General features: G+C 37.1%; 3 protein-coding genes, 1 long non-coding RNA gene and 1 pseudogene across 6 annotated transcripts; 1 reads left to right on the top strand and 4 right to left on the bottom strand.

The window, feature by feature from the left end:
* Positions 1 to 4,908: 4,908 nt before the first annotated feature.
* LOC121246507 (beta-fructofuranosidase, insoluble isoenzyme CWINV1-like) lies at positions 4,909 to 8,662 on the top strand. The gene is made up of 7 exons (XM_041144682.1): positions 4,909 to 5,109; positions 5,254 to 5,262; positions 5,431 to 6,293; positions 6,448 to 6,606; positions 6,723 to 6,964; positions 7,115 to 7,208; positions 8,242 to 8,662. Exons 1-7 carry the CDS (start codon positions 4,935 to 4,937, stop codon positions 8,419 to 8,421), a joined length of 1,722 nt encoding a protein of 573 aa, XP_041000616.1. The 5' UTR covers positions 4,909 to 4,934; the 3' UTR covers positions 8,422 to 8,662.
* A 1,166-nt stretch (positions 8,663 to 9,828) lies between these two features.
* LOC121246508 lies at positions 9,829 to 14,006 on the bottom strand (annotated as a pseudogene).
* A 33-nt stretch (positions 14,007 to 14,039) lies between these two features.
* On the bottom strand, positions 14,040 to 14,981 carry LOC121246509. Its single transcript, XR_005937125.1, has 2 exons — positions 14,613 to 14,981; positions 14,040 to 14,448 (listed from the first exon to the last, which is right to left on the bottom strand). It is a non-coding gene; the product is annotated as an uncharacterized LOC121246509 (long non-coding RNA).
* A 580-nt stretch (positions 14,982 to 15,561) lies between these two features.
* Positions 15,562 to 17,823, bottom strand: LOC121247544. 3 transcript variants are annotated; one of them, XM_041145899.1, is made up of 3 exons: positions 17,283 to 17,823; positions 16,343 to 16,453; positions 15,562 to 16,189 (listed from the first exon to the last, which is right to left on the bottom strand). In XM_041145899.1, the coding sequence occupies exons 1-3, from the start codon at positions 17,731 to 17,733 to the stop codon at positions 15,714 to 15,716; spliced, it is 1,038 nt and encodes a 345-aa protein (XP_041001833.1). In that variant the 5' UTR covers positions 17,734 to 17,823; the 3' UTR covers positions 15,562 to 15,713. The 3 variants fall into 3 exon arrangements, with proteins under 3 accessions (XP_041001833.1, XP_041001834.1, XP_041001835.1); XM_041145900.1 differs by having other exon boundaries at positions 16,343 to 16,450; XM_041145901.1 differs by lacking the exon at positions 16,343 to 16,453 and having other exon boundaries at positions 17,283 to 17,820.
* Positions 17,824 to 18,348: 525 nt separating this feature from the next.
* On the bottom strand, positions 18,349 to 24,871 carry LOC121247032 (serine/threonine-protein phosphatase 7-like). The gene is given in 12 exon segments (XM_041145365.1): positions 18,349 to 18,605; positions 18,678 to 18,749; positions 18,823 to 19,029; positions 19,712 to 19,834; positions 20,148 to 20,252; positions 21,182 to 21,322; positions 22,088 to 22,555; positions 22,834 to 22,868; positions 22,871 to 23,660; positions 23,741 to 23,791; positions 23,873 to 24,303; positions 24,688 to 24,871. Coding segments are annotated over 11 exon segments (2,187 nt in total). The 5' UTR covers positions 24,026 to 24,303; positions 24,688 to 24,871; the 3' UTR covers positions 18,349 to 18,563.
* Between the last annotated feature and the right edge of the window lie 532 nt (positions 24,872 to 25,403).

The raw sequence follows: 25,403 nt of genomic DNA, 5'->3' as shown, positions 1-25,403 counted from the left end.
TTTGTTCTACTATGATAAACAGGATTCTTAATCATAGTTATGGCTGACTTGTTGTCACAAAATACATCAACTGGTCCTGGTTTTTTCTCACCCATGTCCTCCAGAAATTTCCTTAGCCAAATAGCTTGACTAACAGCCCCTGCAGCAGCCACATACTCAGCTTTAGCTGTTGATTGAGAACCTGTTGGTTGCTTCCTTGAACCCCATGAAAAAACTCCTATTCCCAGATTGAAACAAAAGCTCGAGGTGCTTCTCATGTCATCAAGTGATCCTGCCCAATCACTATTTGTAAAACCTGTTAACTTGGGCTGTGAGCATGACTTGTACCAAATTCCCAAGTCTATGGTTCCTTGCACATATTTAAGAACCCTCTTAGCTGCTCCAAAATGAATTTGACTTGGACTTTGCATAAACCTGGACAACAAACTAGAAACAAACATCAAATCTGGCCGAGTAGCAGTTAGATACAACAAACTACCAATTAGACTTCTATAAGTTCTTGCATCAACCTTCTTTGCTCCATCTTCCTTTTTAAGTTTCTCATTAGCAATAAAAGGTGTAGCCACATGTTTGCATCCAAACATTTGAAACTTTTTCAACATATTTTCAGAATATTTTTTCTGTGAAATAAAAATTACACCTTCTTGATGAACTTCCATTCCAAGAAAATAGTGCATAAGTCCCAAGTCACTCATCTCAAAAGTGTTCATCATATCTCTTTTGAATTCTTCCATCATCTCTATATTATTTCCAGTAAAAATTAAATCATCTACATATAGAGAGACAAGCAAAATACCTCCACTTTTAGCTTTGACATAGAGAGTAGGCTCACTCTTACTTTTGCTGAATTCTTTTTCATTGAAATAATTGTCAATTCTGCCATACCAAGCCCTTGGAGCTTGTTTAAGCCCATACAGAGCTTTCTTTAATCGAAGCACTTTGCCTTCTTCTTTTATGAAACCCTCTAGCTAATCAATATATATTTCTTCCTCTAAAACTCCATTCAAGAAAGCTGATTTGACATCAAGTTGAAAAATCTTCCAACTATTTTGAGCTACATGTGCACAAATGGTTCGAATGGTATCCAACCTTACAACTGGTGCAAAGGTCTCATTATAATCAATACCAAGCTGCTGTGAATAGCCTTTAGCCACAAGTCTTGCATTGCACTTCTTCAAAGAACTATCAGAGTTAAGCTTTCTCTTGTAGATCCACTTAACCCCAATAATGTCTTTTTTGTCAGGACAGTCCACCAAGTCCCATGTTTTGTTCTTTTCAATCATTCTAATCTCCTCCTCCATTGCATCAATCCAAACTTTGTCTTTCATAGCTTCATCAAAACATTGAGGCTCAACTGAAACAAAGTTGCATGATTCATAAATTTCAGCCAAAGGTCTTAACCTTCTTGGTGGGGATTCAGGTGAGGACATTGCAATTGAAGGAGATACTGATTCAGCTCTTGGTGATACCACTGGACTGACATTTTCTTCATCTTCTATTGCTTTTCTTCTTCCATTTTGATCTTCAGAATTTAATGGCATTGTTTCCAACACTTCTGGTATAGAAACAGATTTAGTATTTATCTTTTCTTCATCCCAGTTCTAGCTAGCATTTTCATTGAATTCAACATCTCGACTGGTTACAAGTTGCTTTGAATCCAAATTATAGATTCTATATCCCTTGGATTGAGAGCTGTAACCCAGAAAGACTCATTTTTCAGATTTCTCTTCAAGCTTGTGCCTCTTTTGTGGTGGTACATGAATATAACACATACACACAAAAATCTATAAATGACCTACAGTAGGTTCTTGACCACTCCAAGCTTCTATTGGAGTTTGAGTTGGCACAACCTTTGTTGGACATCTATTCAACAAATAGACTGATGAGTTAACAGCCTCTGCCCAAAATCTTTTTGGAAGTCCCTTCTCAAGCATCATGGATCTTTCCATTTCCATCACAGTCCTATTCTTTCTTTCTGAAACTCCATTCTGCTGAGGAGTATAGGCAACTGTAAGCTAATGTTCAAGCCCTTCTTCTTCACAAAACTCATCAAACTTTTTTGAGTTGAATTATGTTCCTCTGTCACTCCTCAATGCCTTTATCTTGCTGCCACTTTGGTTTTCAACCAGGAATTTGTACTTCTTAAAGATGCCAAAAACTTCAGAATTTTCTTTAAAAAAGTAAACCCATGTCATTCTTGAGAAATCATCAATAAACAGTATAAAATACCTGTTTTGACTCTGAGAAAGAGTTCTCATTGAACCACACACATCAGTGTGAACAAGTTCGAATACCTTTTTAGCTCTCCATGCTTCACCTTTAGGAAAAGGTTGTCTGTGTTGCTTCCTTAACATGCAACCCTCACATACAGACATATTAGAATCAAGTAGCGGCAGATTACTGATCATGTTCTTTTGATTCAAAACTCTCAAGGCATTAAGGTTATAGTGACCAAACCTTCGATGCCAAAGAGTTGTATCATCAAGCTTAGCAACCATAGCTTTTTGATACTGCCATTGTATGGAAAAATTCCTACAATTTCCCATTTTAATTTCTGCCACAACCTACTTATGATGTTTTAAATCACAAATGGTACACACTTCTTTCTCAAACAATAAAGAGTATCCATTTTGCATCATTTGACCAACACTCAATAAACTTTGATCAAGACTTGGAACTAAAAGAACATCATTAATAAGTATGGTTCCTTTCTTAGTTTCCAAGGTGATTGTGTCTTTTCCTTTTGATTCTACTAAATAACCATTTCCAAGCTTCACTTTTACTTTGACAGAACTATCAATCTTTGAAAACATACCTTCATTTGGAGTCATGTGATTGCTGCAGCCACTATCAAGGAACCATTCTTCACTTTTCTGGTCAACAGTGGCTTGACATGCATAGAACAATTGCTCATCCTTTTCTTCTGTGTAGTTGGCTTGCTGATTTTTATTCTTGAATCTGCAATCTTTTTCAACATGGCCAAACTTCTTGCAATTAATGCATTGAGGCTTCTCTTGATGATAACAATCATTTTCAAGGTGATTGTTCTTTTCACAAATACCACAAGGAGGAAAATCTCCTTTTGAGTTTCCTTTTCTTTGAGAACTTTCTCCTCCTTTTGTTCCACTTTTGTACTTATTTTTAAAATCTCTTGGTTTCTAATTTTTCAAGTTAACCTTAGACTGAAATGCATTCTCTAAGGAACCTTCACTTCTTCTATCAATTCTTTGTTCATGGGCATATAAGGATCCCATTAATTCAGTAACAGAAAGAGTAGAAAGGTTTCTAGTCTCTTCAATAGCAGCAACCATATGGTCATACTTCTCTGTGAGACTAATAAGAACTTTTTGAACTATTCTTGCATCTGTTATTTCTTCTCCATAAACTCTCATCTGATTTATGATCTCAATAAGCCTAGAACAATAGTCTTTTACATTTTCAGACTCTTTCATTTTCATATTCTCAAGTTCTCTTCTTAAACCTTGAAGTTTAATGGTTTTAACTTTGAGATTACCTTGAAACTCTTGTTGCAGGATCTCCCAGGCTTGCTTTGAAGTCGTGGCCCTCATCAATCTTGGAAAGATAGCTTCACTGACAGCTTATTGTAGAGTAAACAAAGCTTTAGCATCTCTTTGTTTGTCTTTCTTGTTTTGGTTTGTTTCGAAGGTTCCTTCTGCAGTAACAGTGACCCCATTTTCTACCAAATCCCAAAGATCAAGTGACAAGAAGAGAGTCTTCATTTTGATACTCCAATAGTCATAGTTTTCTCCACTGAATATTGGAACAGTAAGAAAAGAACTAGGTGCTGCCATATCGCCCTTTTTCAGATCGAACCTGACTCTGATGCCAATTATTGGAGTTAAAATGAAAATGAAGAGCAAAAACAGAGAAAATGAAGGGAAAACTCAATCCTCTAATCTGTAGGATTGATTCTGGAAATTCCTTGTCTTTTAAACTTCTTGGTTACAAACTATATAGTCACACAGATACACACAAGGCATTAAATGGGAATATGAGTCCCGATCCATGTAAATTAAATACAACAAGTTAAATATAGCAAATCATTAAACAGAAGATGCATAACAGTAATTATGAAAAACTGCATCAACTTTAATAATCACGTTTCATCCTTCAACATGATACCAATAATTAAATGGGAAGGCAACAATTTACTAATTAAATGGAAAAGTCTTTAGGCCTTGGGATGGAGGCGACAGTGGCTCAATGGTGAGGGGCTTGGGTTTCAGGCCTTGGGATGGAGTGACAGTGGCTCAATGGTGACACTCTAGGCCATGGGGAGTCAACGATATTGGGTTTCTAATTTGGGAGAGGGTGGACGGGAGGGAGGGATGGAGGAGACGCTTAGGGTTTCTTGGATTGGCGACGGTGGCAACGATGGTTGAGTGGTGATGCTTCTGGCCTTGGGGAGTCGACGATTGTCTTAGGGTTTCTGATTTGGAAGAGGGTGGACGAATGGGAAAAATGAAGGCCAAGACACTTAGGGTTTCTTTGAATATGAGATATACGTTCTTCATTTCTTTTATATTTAACATAAATCTATTTTTTTTTTTTAATTTCAGCAGGCTGCATTTTTTTAATATTAAAAAAGCCAAGAAAGATGAAGGCCAAGACACTTAGGGTTTCTTTGAATATGAGATATACGTTCTTCTTCATTTCTTTTATATTTAATATAAATCTTTTTTTTTTTTTTTATTTCAGCAGGCTGCATTTTTTTAATATTAAAAAAGCCACGTGGCTTTTACCACGTCAGTCGGGATAGAGTCTCGGGAGAATTAGTCGGTGGCTAGAGGCTTTTCCATTATTTTAACCTTGTGAAGAGAGTGAAAGGGTACTGGACCACTGGTGCCTTCAAAACTCTCCTTATAAATAGCCATAGAAGTATTGCCTTCCCTCTCATTCCCGAAAAGCCAACCATGGCCATCTCTACTGCTAGGCTAGTCTTTTGTTTTCTTTTTCTCGGCCATGGTGTTGTTGAGCTTGAAGCTTCCCACCAGGTTTACAGAGACCTTAAGCTTTCTTCATCTCCTCCTGAACATCAGCCTTATCGAACTTCTTTTCACTTCCAACCCCCCAAGAACTGGATCAATGGTATTCCTTTCACCGTACTTTCTTTCTTGGCTGTCTCTCGTACTTTATATCTCTAACTCTGTTTTTTGCTTTTTGTTTTTATCATCTTGACGTGGCCTGATTATGAAACTGATGATAAATGGGTGCATGGCTTTGGATTTGCAGATCCTAATGGTCAGTTCATTTCTAGTTTTTTTTTTTCCCAACGGTTTTTAGCCGCCCCTTGGATCTTAATCTCCACAAATGTGATATATATTTAGTAAAGATTTGGGGTCTTCTTTCGTTTAATTCCTATGTTGTTCTAAAGTAAATGACTTGATTTTGATTCATGTCTGCATGCAGGACCAATGATTTACAGGGGGCTTTACCATCTGCTCTACCAATATAATGCCAAAGGTGCAATTTGGGGCAATATTGTCTGGGCCCACTCCACATCAACGGACTTGGTGAACTGGACCCCACACGAGCCGGCCATCTACCCATCACAGACATCGGATATCAACGGTTGCTGGTCGGGCTCCACCACAATCCTTCCCTGGGGCACCCCAGTCATCCTCTACACAGGAATTGATACCCAGAATAGGCAAGTCCAGAACATGGCCGTGCCCAAAAACCTCTCTGACCCATACCTTAGGGAATGGGTCAAGTCTCCCAAAAACCCACTAATGGCACCAACTGCAGCTAACCAAATTAATGCAAGCTCCTTTAGGGACCCAACCACTGCTTGGTTAGGTCCTGATGGGTCATGGAGACTGCTCGTTGGAAGCAAAAGGTACTCCCGTGGAGTAGCTATTCTGTACAGGTCTAAAGATTTCTTTCATTGGGTAAAATCCCAGCACCCACTTCACTCTGCAAAAGGCAACGGAATGTGGGAATGCCCCGACTTTTTCCCGGTTTTGATTAATTCCAAACTTGGTGTTGACACATCAACTATGGGCACAGATGTTAAATATGTGCTTAAGTTGAGCTTGGATGACACTAAACACGATTACTATACTGTTGGAACTTATAACATCAACAAGGATATCTATATTCCTGACAAGGGGCAGGTGGACAGCGACTCGGGCTTGAGATACGATTATGGAAAGTTTTATGCTTCAAAAACTTTCTTTGATAGTGCAAAGAACAGAAGAATTTTGTGGGGCTGGATTAATGAGTCTTCGAGTGTCAACGATGATATTAAGAAGGGATGGGCTGGAGTTCAGGTAATTCATTTAGAATTATCACTGTAAAAGGGTCTAGGCCTAGCATCTCTCAAAAGTTAGACTACAGCACGTACGTACAACATAAGATCTGTTTGGAGTTGTATTATATGTCAAAGCTGTTTTGTTTTTTGTTCTTTTTGGGCACATTTTGCAGGCAATTCCAAGGACTCTTTGGCTTGATGTATCCCAAAAACAATTGGTGCAATGGCCCATTAGAGAAATTGAAAAGCTGCGTGGAAATGAAGTCCACTTGCCTAAGCAAGTGCTTAAGGGAGGATTAGCTCTTGAAGTTTCTGGTGTCACAGCATCACAGGTGATTTTTCTTTTTCATAGATTTTGCAGCATGCATGTAATCACAATACATATCTATACAGACCTAGTACTATATATGTGTTTTTTACTGGTTTTTGTTTTAAATGTCTTGTCCAGGCTGATGTTGAGGTTTCATTCGGAATAAGTGAGCTGGAAAAGGCAGAAGTGCTGGATCCGAGTTGGAAAAATCCGCAAGTGCTTTGCAGTAAAAAGGGCGCATTAGTTGATGGGAGTTTAGGACCATTTGGAGTCTTGGCTTTGGCTTCAAAGGGTATGCAAGAGTACACGGCAGTGTTCTTTAGAATATTTAAAGGGCATGCAGACAAATATGTGGTGCTGATGTGCAGTGACCAAAGCAGGTTCAATTTCTCGCATGCAGTCTCTTTCTCTCTCCCAGATCATCTGTAGCTAGTTTAATTCGCCATTTACAATGCCTTTTCAAGAACTTCCAAAGCTTTTGAACTTGATCGATCTGTTTGATCATGATGATCATTTTATGTGTTGAGCAGGTCTTCCCTGAATAACAATAATGACAAAACAACTTATGGGGCTTTTCTGAATGTGGACCCTGTTCGTAAGAAAGTACTGTCACTTCGAAGTTTGGTAAGTTGTGTGATTATTCCGTTTATATACCAGAAATACTTTACAAATTCACACATGATTTAAAAATGCTTATGCAAGATTGTAAATTTATTTTTATAATAAAATAGATTTAACTATCGGATGGTATAAAATCACGTCAATTTATGAATTTATTTAATTTATGTAATCTAATGTTTATGTCTGTAACACTTATTTTCAGTAACTATATGTCTTATAAATGATTAAGATGGACATATTTTCTAATCTAAGAAGATAAAAAAAGACCGCACAATATAATAATCTGCATCAAAAAATATTTTAGCCATAAAAAGATTTCACAAAAACAAACTCACAAACTGACTTGACTTTATGTGGTACGTTAAATTATAAAACTACTTTTATTGTAAAGTAGATTTAATGTATCATATGAACCAACCATGCGATCAGTTTGTAAGATTATTTTTGTAAAATCTCTTGGTAGCTGTATCACTTCTTATTACCGAATAGTGGATACTAGTAAAGAAGAGGATCCACCTGGTGATCACTTCCCTTCATATCCCATTTTGATAACTCTCGACCACCCCCTTTTTTTATTTAAGTGATAAGGTTCTAGTTCCTGACCAGTACTCAATTTGAATAAATGAGTTGAGAAGTGTTAGGTCTATAAATAGATCTTATAAAAAAAAATAACACATCTATATGACTCAATATAATATGTTATATTTACTTAATAATAATTAGAAAAAATTACAATCTCTCGTGCTATATCGAGTTTTATAATATCGATCTCTTTGTACATCGGCTATTTTTCAAACATGTTCCATGCACGTACTAACCTTTCGCAAAAATATACACCCAATATATATGGGGGGCCATGCATGCACAGCAAATGCACGAGTTGTTAAACTTCGTGACGTTGTGCGGGCATACCAATTTTAGACTGAATCTTCCTTTTTTGGCTATTTCCTCAGTGTCTTTTTGTCCCAATATTGAATGCATTTGATGAGTAGGACATACAGTTTTATTTAGCCGGCCTTCTTGTTCCCATGCACAGATTGATCATTCGCTAGTGGAGAGCTTTGGTGGAGAAGGAAAAGTATGCATCTCGGCTAGAGTTTACCCCACATTGGCAATTGATGACAAGGCCCACTTGCATGTTTTCAACTATGGAACTCAGAATGTCCAGATCACAGGCCTCAGTGCTTGGAGCATGAAGAAAGCTCGAATCTATTAAGACTTTGATTTGTTGAAGCTGAGAAAACTATCATGAGAAAGTAGTGAGGATCATCATGTACTGCTAACATAAACCTCTTGAGACTTTACGTACACTACAATAAATTTGCCTATTTCGAATTCCCACGAGTTCTTTTTCCAAGACCTACGTTGGTGGCAAATATTTAGTTGATGTGGAAAAAAAGGGAGAAAAATAAATAAATAAGCGAGCAGATCATGATGTACTGCTAGCTAGTTGTGTATGCACTTTCTTCAATATGTGTGGCATTTGACATTGAAGCCAGCATGCATACATGCATCATGGGCTGCAAAATTCTTCATAAAATCAATTGATTAAAAATTCTTGTGCCCCTATACATGATGATGATTATATGTGGTACGTAGAGAGAGAGAGAGAGAGAGAGAGAGATCAGAGACCAAGCTCCTGAAGTATTCTGCTGAATCATTTAAATTAGTCCAAATGGCTTGACAAACCACACACACACACACACATATAGGACATGACTGTTAGCTAGCATTTCGCCATTAATACCATTTCTGCAACTTGATCAGGATGTGGACCAAACTTTATAACATACAAATCCATGCAGCTAGCTAGCTAAACTGCAAAATTCATTGTCGTGTCCGTAAACGGCAATCGTTTTAAGGCATACTCCTCGATCTACCACCAACTACGTACCCAGACGAATTTGTCAGTTCCAATCTCTAATAAGAGAAAAGGGAACACGTGAGGTTCACAAAAATATTTCATAATATTTAAGTTCACAAACAAACTCATTTAGCTTAATGTGGTGCATCAAATTATAAAACTCTTTTGTTGTATATCAGTATATACATCTAACGAATGTAAAATTTTTTGTGAACCCAATATTACTTCTCATAACAAAATGTCTACTATACAGTCACTCACGTGGCATCTAACTATTGGACAATAACCCTATAGCTGTGGGCGATTGAGTAATGCTAGATATAATCTTAAAGTATGCAAGTCTTGCATACTCCCTTTGAAAAATGATGGGGTCCAATATTAAAAAAATAATTTTTTTCAATAAGTCTCATATTTACCCACTTTTTCCAAATAAAATGCATGAAACTTGCACTCTCTAAGACTCTAAATATCATTTCTCATTTGATGTTTCATGAGCCAAGATTCATGACATGCATGACATTCACAAACAAGTAGACTGGCTCTAGGAGCATTCAAGAATGCTTTTGATATTGCCATGCAGATCTCAAACTCTAGTAAACTTGCACCCTAAACTTGCAATCGTTATGGTTGGCACTGCTTTATTGATGTCCAATTGCTTCCAATGACATTCTGCTTGGCACTGGTCTTCAATAAATTTTAAGCCAAGTATTGATAAATTTGTTAGATCATCGTTCATGTCGGTACGTACTAACCAATGCGGAAGCTAAATTGTATGGGAAATTAACAGGCATGATGATATCATATACATAGTCATGTGTAATCAAAAGAAGCGCGGCATGAATTGATAGTCTAGTGTACGGTACATATACTATCGGTAATAAACACAATTGATCCAATAAAAGCTCAAAGTAAAAAGAACAAAGAAAAATACAGAAAATAAAAGGCATAACACTACTGCTGCTTGCATTCAGGAGGGCGCTCACCTTGCTCCCTAGCTTGAGGCTTTCTGCATGCTTTTCTGCATTTTGTTAAACCCAATATACAAGTTACTATCTCCCTCACTAACCCAAAATAAGAATTGGTCAGACTTATACATCAAATTACCAGAAAATACGGATAGCTTATCTCACCTTGGGTCCAGCGGATGACTACAATAATCAAGAAAATGAAGGGAAAAGAATGCATTAGCATTTCAAACATTTATCCGCCATTCGGGACCTGTAACAGTATTGGATAAGTGAAAATATCGATGATGTCTATACCTGCTTCCTGCCCTTGCCTTCCTCTTCTTCTTCATCATCCTCCTCGTTATCATCATCATCTTCATACTCATCATCCCCCTCATCATCATCGCGATCGTCATCATCTCTGATATCCTCAAACTCATCCCCTTGTACAGCCTCCCCGTAAATCATGACACTGCATGAGGGATAATTTTGTCCCGGATTGTTGATCTACACAGCAACACAAACAAAAGGTCATTTCGGAGAAAAATAAGAGAAGTACTAGGTAAGTTTACAAACTGAAGCGACTCGATGTGATATGTCAAATCTACTTTATAACAAAGGTGCTTTACACTACATACCATATCAAGCCACAACAATTAGTAAATTTTTTTTAAGATCACTTTGTATACCAAGCATTTCTCAAACAATAATACATTGAGACCAATGGGAAAAACACAAAACCCCTTCCCATGATATATACTGTTTTAAGCACTTGGACGACTGCAGAACAAAATTAATACAAAAAAGTGCATAAAATATCACAGCCCGAATGGATCTTACCTAATTCACTTCGTTTTTCAGAATATGTGAAGCACAAACCATTCTATGTCACAAATCCGGAAACTACAGGAATCTGTTTTAACACAATGGTTGTTCAATCCTCTTCCTTTGCAATGAATCGATTTAATTAAGAGCATTATAGATTACATCGATTCATACAGATGCCTATCAAACTCCCAAAGTAACCAATCAAGCAGGTTGTCACATGTACAGAAAATGCCTTAAAATGTTGAAATGTATATTTTCACTGAAGTTAAAGGATTTCTCATCGATAGATAAGCCAGGAGACAATTTCTCAGACATTACAAAATTAAGTTTTATTGCCCAAGCAAAAAAATAAAAGATGATTTACCCAATGTCGTAATCCTGCTCCATTTGATTTTGAAGCTCTTCAACCTGTCAATATATCACAAAATTAAGGAACACTAGTTTTAGTCCTTACAATTACATAGTCATCTTGCTAGACAAGGAAACCAAACTTACAGTATCTTCATCAAGATCTTCATCATCCTCGGGAATTTGTGGTGTATTAAAGAAGTTAAAGAAGCTTTCACAATTCTCAGTTTTTGTGGTGGGTTTGGCATTCTTCGATCCCTTTATTGGCTTCTTCTTTAGGATCTTATGCGTCAACTTTATTGGCTTCTTCTTTAGGATCTTCTGCGTCAAGCTTTTACCTGGATACCATTCAATCTCAGTCCTACAAAATACCCCGGCATAAATAGAGACTCTGAAAAATAGAGAACAAAATATTTAAGAAAGAAAACAGAGATTGAATTACCCAATTGCTTTCTCCAATATAGGCTCATCGTCATCAATCATATGATACGTTTTCGTAAGGAAAGAATTCTTGAAATACGGATTAGTATCAAAGAAGAACTCCAGCTTAAAACCTTTTGGGTTGTCAATTCTACACCACTTGATATCTTTGAGGTACTTGAGAGCCCCTTCATCACACTCCTTGATCTACCCGAGGAAACAGTAAATAATAATTCAACAATCGATTCAATAGAGGGATAACAAACCTTCCCATCTCCCCAGCTAGTGCGTCATTAGTCTTCGTCGCTGTAAGCCAGAAGTCAGGCACTCCTTTTTCTGCATTGCCAGATGAAATCAAATGGGTAACTCCTTTTTCTGCATTGTAAATGGAAAATTAATTTAAGTTTTGAGCAGCACCTTCAGCATCTTTATCTCCTTCTTGATCCACAGAAGTCTCTTTTGCAACTCCAACTTCAACTACACCATTCACAATCTCATATCTCTGCAAGGATCAAATCAACAAATGAACATGCATGCAAACCTTGTAAACCAAAAACACTGAGTTGTGGTTCATATACTTTTTTTTTCTTTTTTGAGAAAGTATTCCAAATATATATATAATATATTCCAAACACTAAATATGAGTTGAATAAATATGATGCCAATTTTACTGCATGTCAGTATCACAGATACCTTTGTGTAAAGTGGTTCATAAAGCTTCGGGTATTTAGCTTCCAATGCCGCTCTCTCCTCAAAAAATTTTGCCTCCAGCTCATCATGTTGGCTCTGCAAAGTTAGAATGTGAAACATTATCTTCAACTCTATATTAGAAGATCTGAGCCAGCACTCCACCCACACAGACCACTGAGTTCAAAGGAAAGCTGGGTGCCTGTGAAAACCCTTGAGATGAGGTAACTTTAGAGAGGCGCCAAGTAGTGCCTTGGAACAGATACTACAGGTATAAGCATAAATCTAACAAGTCCAATCACTTTTACTTTAGTGTTCCAGATTTATACTGAAGTACATGTTACATTATTTGAGTGATATACTTGAGTGTGTGGTTTACATTCTTACAGTTTGTTCAATACTTCTGTAAACCAAAGTCTAGATGAAAAATAAAATGATAATTTAACAAACATTGACCCATTTGCCAGGGTGGGTAGGGAGCAATACAGTATGTCAAAGAAACCATGCTAAGCAAACCCATTATTACACCAATTACAATAATCGTGGAACCGTGTAAAGGGCCAAATATGGCTATTATACATACATCATATCATGCAAATTCCAATAAAGAATATAGATTAATCTTAATCTTAGCATTAACGGATTGAATTTAGGGGCAGGCTAACCTGAATCCCTCTCAGAAACTCAACACGCTTCCTGACTTTGGGTGAGAGAGTTTCTAGAATATCTGATTGCCCAGCAGCCAAACTCTGGAGTTTATCCTGCAAAACAATCAGAACATATATATCCAACAATGCACCATCAGAAAGTATGCCACCAAAATCAAAACACCCAATTGCACTGCAATTTAAAACTGGATCATTGAAAACGAAAAGGAATCCCCAGGGCCTTATTCGCTTTCATTAAAAATGAACAAGACGACCACTTTCTCTATGCTAAAACAAACTAGTTCATGGAAATAGCCACAAAAACATATGTTTGCCATCATTTTCATTACCCTCTTGCCAAAAACAGAAAACCAAGCCTGTTTTTTTTTTTCATTAACTATACAAAAACCATGTTTGTTTTGCACAAAAAAACTTGCCTTGAGAGCATTAATCAGACAAAAAGTCTACCTGCACCCGGGGTGGGGAACCCCGGCGTACCCCGAGATGCCACGTAGACACTAGTGAAACGGTGCGTTTGCACCGTTTTGATTTCTGGCTTCTGAAATTTATGGAACCCCACATTTTCTTCTCGCACAGAACACAGCAATGGAACCCCACAGAATACAGCAAGCTTCCCAAGCAATCTTGACGCCTAGAACTTCAAAAGATTAATAGGGCCAGTAGCAAGAGAAAAATTTAGAAAGAAAATCTCAAAGATACTGAAATTTATGTTTCGATTGCGAGACTAATTGACTGGGTTTCAGATTTTTTCGGTTCGTAGATAGATTGAATTGAATCATGATTTAGGGAATGGACAAGTATAAAATGAATTAAATAAATGAAGGGAGAGAGAAATGAGAGATAGTTGGGACCATGAGCCTGGTGGGGTTTCGGATTACCTATGGATATGGGGATTTCGGAGAGGGAGGTGTAGCGAAGGCTGAGCTCGGGGGGATGGATCGCTTTTGCTGGTTGAACGGAGAAGAAGAGAGTGGAAACACCGTGGGCCGTGGCTGGAGCTCTCGGCAGAAGTGGCTGATGCACTTTTTTATTTTATTTTTTATTTTTTGGGCGATGTACCTTTCTTGTTTTCTATTTTATCTTCTCTCTTCTTTTTCTCAGAAACATGCTACTCGGTGCAATTTCCTCTCAGTCAACGGCCAATGCTCAGTCGACAAGTTCTCGTAGTTTCTTCTGGCGCAGTTTCGACGGCACGAAGACAACAAGTTGATGGCCAATGCTCAGATGAGTTCGACGACACAAAGAGGATCAAGTTGATGGCCAATGCTCAGTCGACAGCACGAAGACGACAAGTTCTCGCAGTTTCTTTTGCGCAGTGGCGCATATGGGTTAGCTGAGATGCAAACAATGTCTGAAATCGATTTTTTTTTTTTTTTTTTTAAATAATATCGGCAACGTCAGCCGATTCCCCAAAACTACCCAACGGCGGGTACCTGCAGCAGAATTGTTAATCAGACCAGCTCGATCCTCCTCACTAAGAGCTATAAAAAACAACAAACACGTGGCTTAGAACTTATTTCAGTTTGAATAGCAGAAAGCTAGCATAAATTTTTCATTTTTGAACCAATATACAACTCAATGATACAGGAGAACTATATGAATCATCTTAGAGAGACAGATACTAGGACTCAGGGATTGGTGATACCGGCAGCGACGGCGGGGAGGGCGGAGCCCAAATCTGACACGTCGAAGTTGTCGTTACTCATTTCTTATTATTTTTTCTTTTTTCCTTTCTTGTTCTCTGGAGATTTATGGGGCGAGAAAAAAAAAAAAAAAACAAACCCTAAGGGATGGAAACCGAGGGAATATGGAGGAGGGAGGGTAATTATTAAGAAAAAGAGAGGGAGCGAGCGACTTGAGCGAGGAGTTCTGGGTTTCATAAGACGGAGAAAATGATGACGATGATGATGAGGGTGCTGTGGGTCACGTGAGTATGTAGAGCGTGCAGTGCACAGGCCAATCAAGTTGTAACTACGTGTGGGTATCACCGTATCAGTTGGACCCCGCAAACTGTTTTTATTTCTTTACACTATTATTTTCAATCGTACGATGAAAATATTTTTCAATAATTAAGATTTTATAAGTATTAGTCTCCATATAAATACGTGTGAAAACTATATAAAATCAAATTAATTTGTCAATATTTGTGAAATCGTAACATACAATATATAGATCATTTTCATTTGTGATAGCAAGTCAGTCTTGCATGGTTTAAATAAATAATTGACATTTTCATTTTTTCAGAAGAACAAACACCGCGCTCTCTTTTTAAAAAAAAATAAATAAATATAAGACCTACATAAAAAATTAATTTTTTTAATAGTGAACCACATTTTTTTTAAAGAAATATGCGATACTTGCACAATTCATAACTGTATCTAGCATTAGTCTTTAGAATATTGAAAGATCCCATGGTTAACCTTTTCCAGAGCCATGCCTAAAATATGTCTCAATCAAGCATTCGAGGAATGATAAGTTTATATCACATAAAGAGAATGAGATGGAGCCACTGCACCTAACCAAAACATCAAAACTAAATGCAGCATGATGTTGAAGACTTTCTCTTTCAACATTTTAACTTGAAAGATTCCATCTTTTACAACATAAAATGAAATTCTTTCTCAGACAAGCTAATCATGATGCAAAACAAACTACATATACGAAACTATTCCTCCCTTGAAATTGACAGCAACTATTCATCCCGAGTATCATTTCCAAACTTATGTACCTGGTCCTTCTATTGACATTAATCATCTATTTCTTGGTCACAGTCATTGTCATCTTCAATTAATTCTTCTCCTCCCTCTTCTTCATCTTCATCAGATTCTTCTTCTTGTTCCACATCATCATCATCATCATCAACAATAAAGCCTCCAAGTGTTTCATCATCATCATTTGCATCACCTATAGCTTTCTTTTGAGCAGAATCTCTGCTAGCTTTTGCACCTTTTGATCTTGTGGGATACTTAGGTCTCTCAACCTTTCTCAGTTTTGCAACAAGCTCACCGTCATCACCACTCTCGCCAGTCCAATTGTCATCATCATTGCCATCAGCTTTCCTTCTCTTTCTCATCACACCCCTCTTTACCTTCTTCTCAAGATATGCATCGTCATCGCTATCTCTTCCAGGTTCCTCAAGAAACCAGTCCCAATTTTTTATATCCCGGATCATTTGCTTGGGATAGTGATCAAACTCATGCCCCATCACAAGAAAACCAAACTCTGCAGTTTGTGGACAAAAATAATTAATCGAAGCATTGTGGCATAAAATTTGAAATTTAAATAAATTCAACCGGTAAACCTGCTTACAGACACTTGAATAGAATAAATTTGCAGAAGTACAATTATGTTTCGTAAGAAGGCAATAGAACAAACCACAATTCAGCGTGGAAAATAGGTTGTAGGTATCACAGGGTCTCCATATGCATATGCTCACATACATACACACTTTGCAAAAGAAAAAAGTATCCATGCCAGAAATAGCTACAACAAAAAATATTTCTCCAATGGTGACGTTAAGGTCAATATTTTAGAAAAGAGAAAAGATATTTGTAACCGTGAATTGTGCAACCGTCGCGTAATTGTTTTGAAAAAAGTGAATAAAACATAGGACCCACGTGAAAAAAAAAATTAATTTTTAATAGTGGACTCCGCTCTTTTTCAAAGTGACTACACAGTGTTTACGCACTTCATGGTTGTATGTAGAATTACTCCATATGTGAGGTGCTATTGCCAAGCTAGAATACATGCCACCATGAAAATGTAAAGCAAAATTAACATATATGATACATCTTTACTATCAACAATGATCGTTTCCTCACTCTAATCATTATACAATTCCTAAGCGGGAGAAGTAGGAGAGAATGTTAAGCCATGGATTTAGCATAAAAGAATAAAAGCAGAGATGTAAATTCTGTGACAAACAAAAATCGACCCCATATTGGGTAGCCATAAACCACTTAACCTCGTGAAAGATATATCGGCTAGTGAGTCAGAAGATCATTCAGATGTATATGCTGAGCTAATTGCTGAAAATATCGGTAATACAAAATGGGGAGACGGGTGATACGACACACGCCAGCATGAAGAAGTAATCGGAATTTCCTAAAAGGCTAAACTACATATTGATTTTCCGTAGCATACTGATCCTCTCTACTTTGATAAAAACCAAGTTTGTCCCCAATAATTTGGACATAACGAAAAAAATCCCGAGTCAGATACCCTAACCTTCACATCGATTTGTTTTCCTACATTTTTCTCAGCAACCAAACACACCAAATTATAGCGAAACATGTCAGAAACCGAAAAGGCATACCTTTAACAGGGTCAATCTCTGAAACATCAATCCCACCAAATTCAAACCCACTCGTCAAACTTGCATCCAACTCATCCTCACTACCCAAAACCCTCTTCTCTGCCGCTCCAAATCCCCTTCCCCGGACACTGAACCGAACAGGCCTCTTACCAGACAAGCAGAAACAATCACCGGCAGCCACCTCACCCTTCTCACCGCTCCTATGAACCCTGATCTCTCCACACCCACTTTTCTTCACCCAAATGGGGTTCTTCCCAACAACCTCAAACGAAACCGTAGTCCCCGTTTGGCTCCGGCTTTTGTCGTCGGAGGTTTTAACTTCAAACAGAACGTGACGACGAGACACGGTTCTGTCGTCGGTGTGAAAACCTAAGCCTCGTCCAAAAAAGGTCTTGTGGTTAGGGGCATTCTGTAGTGCAATCCTTGAACCGTCTTCGCCTTCGACCTCCATAGCTTTCCAACGGCTTCCACTTTGTAATTTCTTTTCCTTTTGATTTTACTTCCCCTTTGCCGCTGTCTGGTCGAGTTTGATGTCGTGTCAGTGTCACCAACACACATTTTTAAGACTCCCACACTTTACATATTTTAAAATTATTTTTTATTTTTTTTTATTTTTTTTAAAATTATTCTATTTATCATCCAAACATTACATATTTATTATAAAAAAAATTAAAAATTAAAAAAATTTATTATGCATCAACTACTATTCACTCTCACACTCCACACCTATAACTTTTTCGTAAAGTGTAAAAATATTTTTTATAAGATATAGAGATATTTTTCATAAAGTGTAAAATATGAGAAGGTAAATAATGACCAATGAAAAAAAAAAAATTTGTAAAAGTGACAACAAATTTTAAATGTTTGTTTGTTTGAGAAAATCTTGGAAATATTACAAAATACTTGGAACCAAAATATTACGAGATGCATTTCTTTAGGTTTTTTGTGAAAGTAATTTTTATTTTTTTCCCGAATATTGAGATTAATAAATAGATTAATCCATACTTGGACAGAAAATTTTTGAAAAAATAATTGAGAGAATTTTTTTAAGTACACAAACAAGATCTTAGTAACCCATTTGAATGAATAAGAAATACAAAATCAATTAGTTTGAATAAGTTTAATTACATAAATAAAGACTTTTGGGGAATCAATAAGCCAAGTTAGTACTTTAGACTCATCGGCATGTGATGTAATTACATTTCCAGAAATTCTTTAGTCTGGTGATGCCTGACATTTCATGCCACTGCTTGACACAACTGCCTTTGCCCCGGAGCTGACCTAGCCATGTCGCCGCCTCTTTTGGCCGTTAATCTCGGCTTCCTACTCATGAAAACCAGGTTTAGTTTCTCCAGTGAGACGAACAGAAGAAGATAAAAAGTGAACAAAGCTCACCCTTGTCTGGAGCATATGCTTTAGGCCAGCAATAAGCTTGAAAGAGTACTCATAAGCAGATTTGTGAGGCTCCTGCGGTGAAACACCTTATGTCTAGACCTTTTATGGAGTGTATAGTATGGGTAATAAAAACAGACGCAATTACCTCTATGCCGGGAGGCAGCGGCAGTCCTTCCACCTCAGGAACCTGGGGAACTTGAACGAGCTCGGTGCCACCCGCGTCATCAGGGAACAGAACACTCCAAGAAGGGGGATTAGAAATGCCCAGCTCCTTGAAGTCAACCCCAGAAGTCATCTCAACTGGAGAAGAATCTTGCGATGGAGAGATGGCAGCAGTTGAGGTTTCTCCATGCTGATTAACAAAGAAAGTCCATTTCGTCATATGATTTAATTAATCTAACATTGGTGTTTAACATATATTTTTATTTCCGATCAAAAAATAATATCATAGGTGAAAAGGAGAGAGCTGCTAGGGGCACCATAATCATGCCTGAAGGCCATGGACCCTCAAAATAAACAAGGAAAAACCTCTCAAATTCAAACTGTATCTGTGACAGCAAGAGTTACCAACCTTGAGATTGGTTAGTTTTTCTAACAGATCGCACTAGAATTGGACACAGAAAATAAACCTATTTTTTATATGGATTTTTAAAAAACCCAACTCTTTGGTGATAAAATACTTTGGATGCTTTCCTCCCGAGCAAAAAGGTGTAGTTAGGTCTTCAGGGATCGGTCCTTAATTGTACAATTAATTAAAACAGCACTGGAACCTAATTACTTCTACTTTCAAATAAAAGCCTACCCTTCGTGCTTCTAACATAACACAATCATGCTTTAGGTAATCCAATATGTCTGTTTATCAAATATCTCTGTTAAACAAGGGAAGAAGGGAAAGATTATTTCAAAAAAGTGATAATGAACTACTAAGAGAATAAAAGCCTCAATACATGTTAATCGCAGAACCATATATTCACTTACAACCAAACAAAATAAAAATGCGCGCTAATTTTCCTCAAGAAGCTATAACAACTTACCATTGGTCTGAGATCTTGTTCAACTAAATATCTTTCATCTTCATCATCCGATGTTGCTATCTCATCTTCATGATTAGATGATGCCTTCTTATCTTCATCGTCAATAGTGACAAAAGGATCTGCCTGCAAAGCAAGTTGCATCAGTTAATTGTATATGCTCAAGTAGGAAGAACCTTTAAAAAGTTTTAATTGGTCATTTCCTCATACTAAAAGATGCACATTGAGCATGAAAACATATCAGCGTGCAATAGGCCCAAATCAAGCCTCCCAAGAGGCAAAGTTTCCGTCTATAATTATTGCATTATTTTCTGTAATATAAATATATTTTTTCCCATTTGTAATTCCTTGTCCCTCATTTTTTTCTTCTTGCCTCCTCACTTGAGAAAGAAATGGTGTCTTGTAAGTACACATGTTCTTAAATGGTTGGATTCCATGCCTTTGGTCTTTCTACAGCTTTGAATGAGTGGAAGGAAGGAATCTCAAAATTAGGTGACCTAAGTACCGCATACGCTCCTTCATTGGCATACATCTTTCTACCGAACTGCAAGATACACAAGTAGTTGGATGAGATAGGATACGACTCCTGTGCTAAACCAAAAAATATTACAGCTTATGTAGTAGTTGTCATTAGTAATGCACGCTGTAGAATACACAAAAACTAGCAAACTAGCAATAAGCAACATATGAGAAATTATGGGAATGAATAGTTGAATGTAGTTTAAAAATTGTTAGGTAAGAACACCAAAAGAGCAGACCAAGAGTGCATTGGATTCATCATTTTCTGTTAATATGAGTTCGAGGCCTCTCAATCTTGACAGACTGATTTAATCAAACGGCCTACTAACTGTTGCAATATCCCTATGGTTTTAGCACAATTGCAATTGTAAGTTATATTAGTTAAGGAAGTCCATTCACATTGTTTGTTAAGGGTATCAGACAAGATCCAACATGTCAAGGCCTTCATAATGCATTATATTTAGAGAATAGGCCCCCACCACCCACCATGCAGGTGTTGGATTTTCACCAACTGCTGCAATTGGGTATTAATGACACCAAATGAATATATGAGACAAACTTTGTTTTAACATGACTACAAGATGGACTTTACATGTAAAATAAACTTAAACACGGGAACCAGTTGGACAAACATAAAATTTTTCATCCTACTTTCCACGTCAAAGTCACTAATTCTAGTCCTGGTTATAGACTACAAAAGTTACTTTCTCAATTGAAAAGTTAGATGACAGACAAATATTGATTAATTATAAAAATTCAAGCACCCTATATGGGCATAATATTAGAATAAAACAATTTAAATGTAAACCGTCCACACACACCATGCTTGTAATTTAGCAAAAAAAAAAATACAATATGTAGCTAGTTGCAAAGGTTCTCCCTATGTGACAATGGAATGTTACTCACAGGATCAATAATACAAGAAAAATGGAAGCTAGAGATAGGAACCTCAACCTGCGGATAATCTGGAGCACTAAACAGGGTATATAGCTTCCCTGAACCTACATCATGATCCATGCTGTACCCACTTAGCATATCACCAAGATGACACTGACCAGACCTCACATCAGGGCCTTCATGTGATCTAATGATCAACTACAGTAGAGACAAAAGATAGTGTTATACAAGCATCACAAAGTCTATATGTTAGTCTCTTTCCATGTGCGAAACAAGGAGACATGAGAGCTAAAGCAAGAAAATTGAACCAAGACCTAAGTTTAGTGAGTGGCTGGCAATTTATAAAATATTTGCTTAGTGCCTAATAGGTACTCACGATTGTATGTGTTATTAGTGTTGAAAATTCTGAGCAGCTCATCATTGTAAGTGGTGCAATTTTAGCAGAAATAAATGTCCCAACCAAAAGAACACTCAAAGCATTTAATACCCTGATACTTTTATTTTATCCGACATAACCTTGAAATGCCCAGCATCCTTATAAAAGAATGAATGGAAAACAGGCCAGGTCTATATTGCTAGAGTTATCTTTACTTCACTCCCTACAAAGCAAAGAGAATGATGACTTTGGGTTGCACCAAGTCCTAAACCAAGTGGATTTATTTCTGCCAATTTATCAGAATCTTGGTCTAAAATTCCTTCCAGAAGAACAGTCTTAACTTTAACCTTACTTAGATTTGAGAAAAAATCTCAACAATTTGTTGAGCTGGGACCATTTAAGTGTGTCATCACTAGTAACACTAAGCTTGGAAAGAAAGGCATAATCCAATACTAGAGAGAGAGAGAGAGAGAGAGAGAGAGATGCAATAATAAGATAAATCAGAAAATATGTGATATTTGTTTCATACAGATAGAACATCTAAAATGAGTTCCGTTGTAGCGAAATAAGATATAGACAAGTCCTACCTTTAACTTGGACATTTTCAAGAAAGCCTCAGTGTAATCACAACCCCACCATAAACCCCGTCCTCGAGCTTTATTTTTACTCAGACCCTGTCTGTGTGATGGATCTGACCATAGCACATCAGCTAATATTATATTCGAGCCCTCAATTGGAGCATCTATTAGAGATCTCTTAACCTCGGATAACTCTTCCAAAGAGCCAAGTTCTAGCCTCTGTGTCCTTTTTCTTCTAGACCTTCGAGAATAGGCAAAGTGTGTACTGCGGAAAAGCCCTCCGTGTGTGGTATAAACAGACCCAGCTATAACTGAAGCCAAAGGGAGTTCTTTAAAGCAATCCAGACATTTATTGTAGACATATTCACCTTGATCACCAAATTTGGTCTTCACCTCCTTCTCAAAACCATATGCCAATGTGCATTCTTTTGACTCATGATTCCCACGGAGCAAATATACTCTATGAGGCATCAAGACCTAATTATCAACAAGTTAAAAATGAAAACTGAAAGATAAATAAGCAATAGAATCAGTACTAGTGCTTATTTCTTTGACGAAAAAACAGCTAAACCATTTTCAATCAATTATTGAGATGAGGCAAGACAGAATAAGCAATGCAAAGATATTTGTCCAACTCATTTAACAGCTTACAGCCAATAGTAAAATATAATTTTTTTTTTTTTTTTAGAACAGAAACGGAAATCAAAGAAACAGACAACCACTACCATTTTAAATAGTCATTAACTTCATCATACCTTCCAAGCCAATAAGAGCAAAAATACCTCCAAACCCATGCCCCTATATCTACATAGTTACCATTGAGTACATAAAACTGATTCTCGGAAGGCAAACCCGCATTTTCAAGGAGATAGAGCAAATCATGGAACTGTCCATGAAGGTCACCCACTACAACAACTTTCGAATCCTCTCTTTGACAATCAATCTTCACACAGTTTAATTCTTTGGAAAAGATACTTGAAGCATTATCAATCAGTTTATCCACCACAGTGATTGGCATTATAGCATGAAACTCGGAGGGGGTGTTATCCTGTGATAACTGCTTAAGGATGGATGTCATATTTTGAATCCAACCTAAGGTAATGCGGTCATCTGGAGGCCAGATAAGAGACTGCAGAAGCAGTGGTCGTGATGAAATCCCCTGCACCTGATTTTCAGCATCATCATTTCTTAACTGAGCTTCCCCCTCTAATGACTCATGTTTAGACATTTTCGTTTGTGCCTCTCTATCTTGCACATCATTATCGCTGGCACGTTTTGCCCTAGTCACAGGCCTTTTCTGCACCACATTATGACCATCTTCATTTCTCACCGCAATTTCCACCTCCTGAGACCCTTCAATCATCAGAATTTCTGCACCTCCAACCAGAACATCTATGTTGCTTGGTCGCATTTCCTCACTTTCCAAGCTTTCTCTAATCCACGAATCACTCCCAACACTTGCAACTTTAGCATGTTTACCCGCAATCTCCTTCACCCTTAATAATGAATGAATCTGTTGGTCATCTAAGCCGTTATATGACATCTTACTTAACTTATACACGATATCCCTGCATGCATTAGCCTGCGTGGCATTATTGAATCAATCATCAAGTAACGATGAAAAAAGGTAAAACAACTTTCCATGGTACAAGTAGTGCTTACAATATTCTCAATACTAGTGTGCAAAGCCCTGGTCACATCACTCTTTGTTACCTATAAAACAACAATACAATTAATGAGAGTGATTCGCGTGATAAACCAAATAAATTCCACATACTCACTTCTCTCCCTTACCTTTCTATCTCGATTTTCAACAACCCCACGTGCTATTTCTCTCATTAACACTAGAGAATGCACCCGTTGGTCATCTAAGTTTACAAAAGACATGGCATTTATGCACTCCACAATCTTCTTGCATGCATTTTTAATTCTCCCTTCACGGTCCATGACTACAGGCAGTAATCCAACCCAAATAAGGACAAAAGTATTTACACTTCAATGCAGGTGTCCATATGGCTTGCTGATAAGCTAGTTTAATGGCTCACGAATAGAAGAACAAAATCTTCTATGAAGGTCACAAGCTAGTTTAGTCAAGGAACAAATCTCATGTCAGCTAAAACCCATCTATTGCCCAAATCAGGACTCCAATTTAATTTCCACCAAAACATCGATTTCCCAAGCACGTCTTCTACTGTAAAGCTTCTTACGATCCGCCATATCCAAATCTGCCATTAGACATGCACAGTTCATCGTCAGGTTGCGGAAGCTACATTTATAACTAGGAAGCACCGATACCGATACGGATACGAAATACGAATACAATAATGATAACGACAGTGATGCATCGATACTTGAAAATCTAGGATACGGATGCAGTAGCGGTACTTATTAAAAAAAATTAAAGAAGTGTCCCTCCATTTCCTGGAGTATCTGGATGGATATACACGATGCTTCATAAACATCGCACAGGGCGTCGGATCCCAATGTTGCAGAATCCAAGTCTCCCTTTCTTTCCTTTGAAAGCCGTTGTTTGGATATTGTGGAAGTAATAAGGCCATGAATTATTTTCTCAAACATGGAAGAAGAAGAAGAAGATAGTGAAAATGTACCTGATCTGGTTTTAGTTCTTCAATTCGCTTCAGGAATTGAATTTGAGGTCGTTGGAACCCTAGGATTTCAAAAATTGAAGGCCATTACGACTTAGAAACGATAATACGACAAGCGAACCATTGATGTTTTGTTACTGTAATTCTTACAACACGTGAGAGGCAGCGACTTCGCCGACTTGTAGCTTTACAAACTTTGCTGAACAGGAGGAGCAATTTATCTGATATTCCTATGATTATTTTACGGTTAATTATGTTGGAATTTCATTAAAAGTTTTTTTATTTAAATTTTAAATTTTAAATAATTAATTTCATTTAAGAAATAATTGTAAAAATGATTGAACAAAGAAGTTTTTTTTTTTTTTTAAAGAGCCATGCTACAAAAAATCATTTTTAATGTATTAGGAGACCCTTTTTCAGAGCACTGAAAAGAGAGATAATGCTTCGAATGCCAAATAATTAACAATGTTCCTGATTTATTTCTTTCAGCTATGGTACATTTGGAACCAAATGCATCATGGTTGAGGGACAAGGACACTGTATCATAACTTAAGAGGAACTATTATTCAACCAATAATTATGGAAAATACTTTAGACACGAAAGAATTATATAAAAATAAACTCACAAATTGATGTGGATTGACGTGGTACGTCAAATTATAAAATTACTTTTATTATAAAATAAATCTAACAGATTTTATAATACAATTTTCTTTGTA

This window comes from Juglans microcarpa x Juglans regia, chromosome 1S (assembly GCF_004785595.1).
Source record: "Juglans microcarpa x Juglans regia isolate MS1-56 chromosome 1S, Jm3101_v1.0, whole genome shotgun sequence".
NCBI lineage: Eukaryota > Viridiplantae > Streptophyta > Magnoliopsida > Fagales > Juglandaceae > Juglans > Juglans microcarpa x Juglans regia.
Note: the sequence above shows the minus strand (reverse complement) of the source record. Positions and strands in the feature narration are given on the sequence as shown.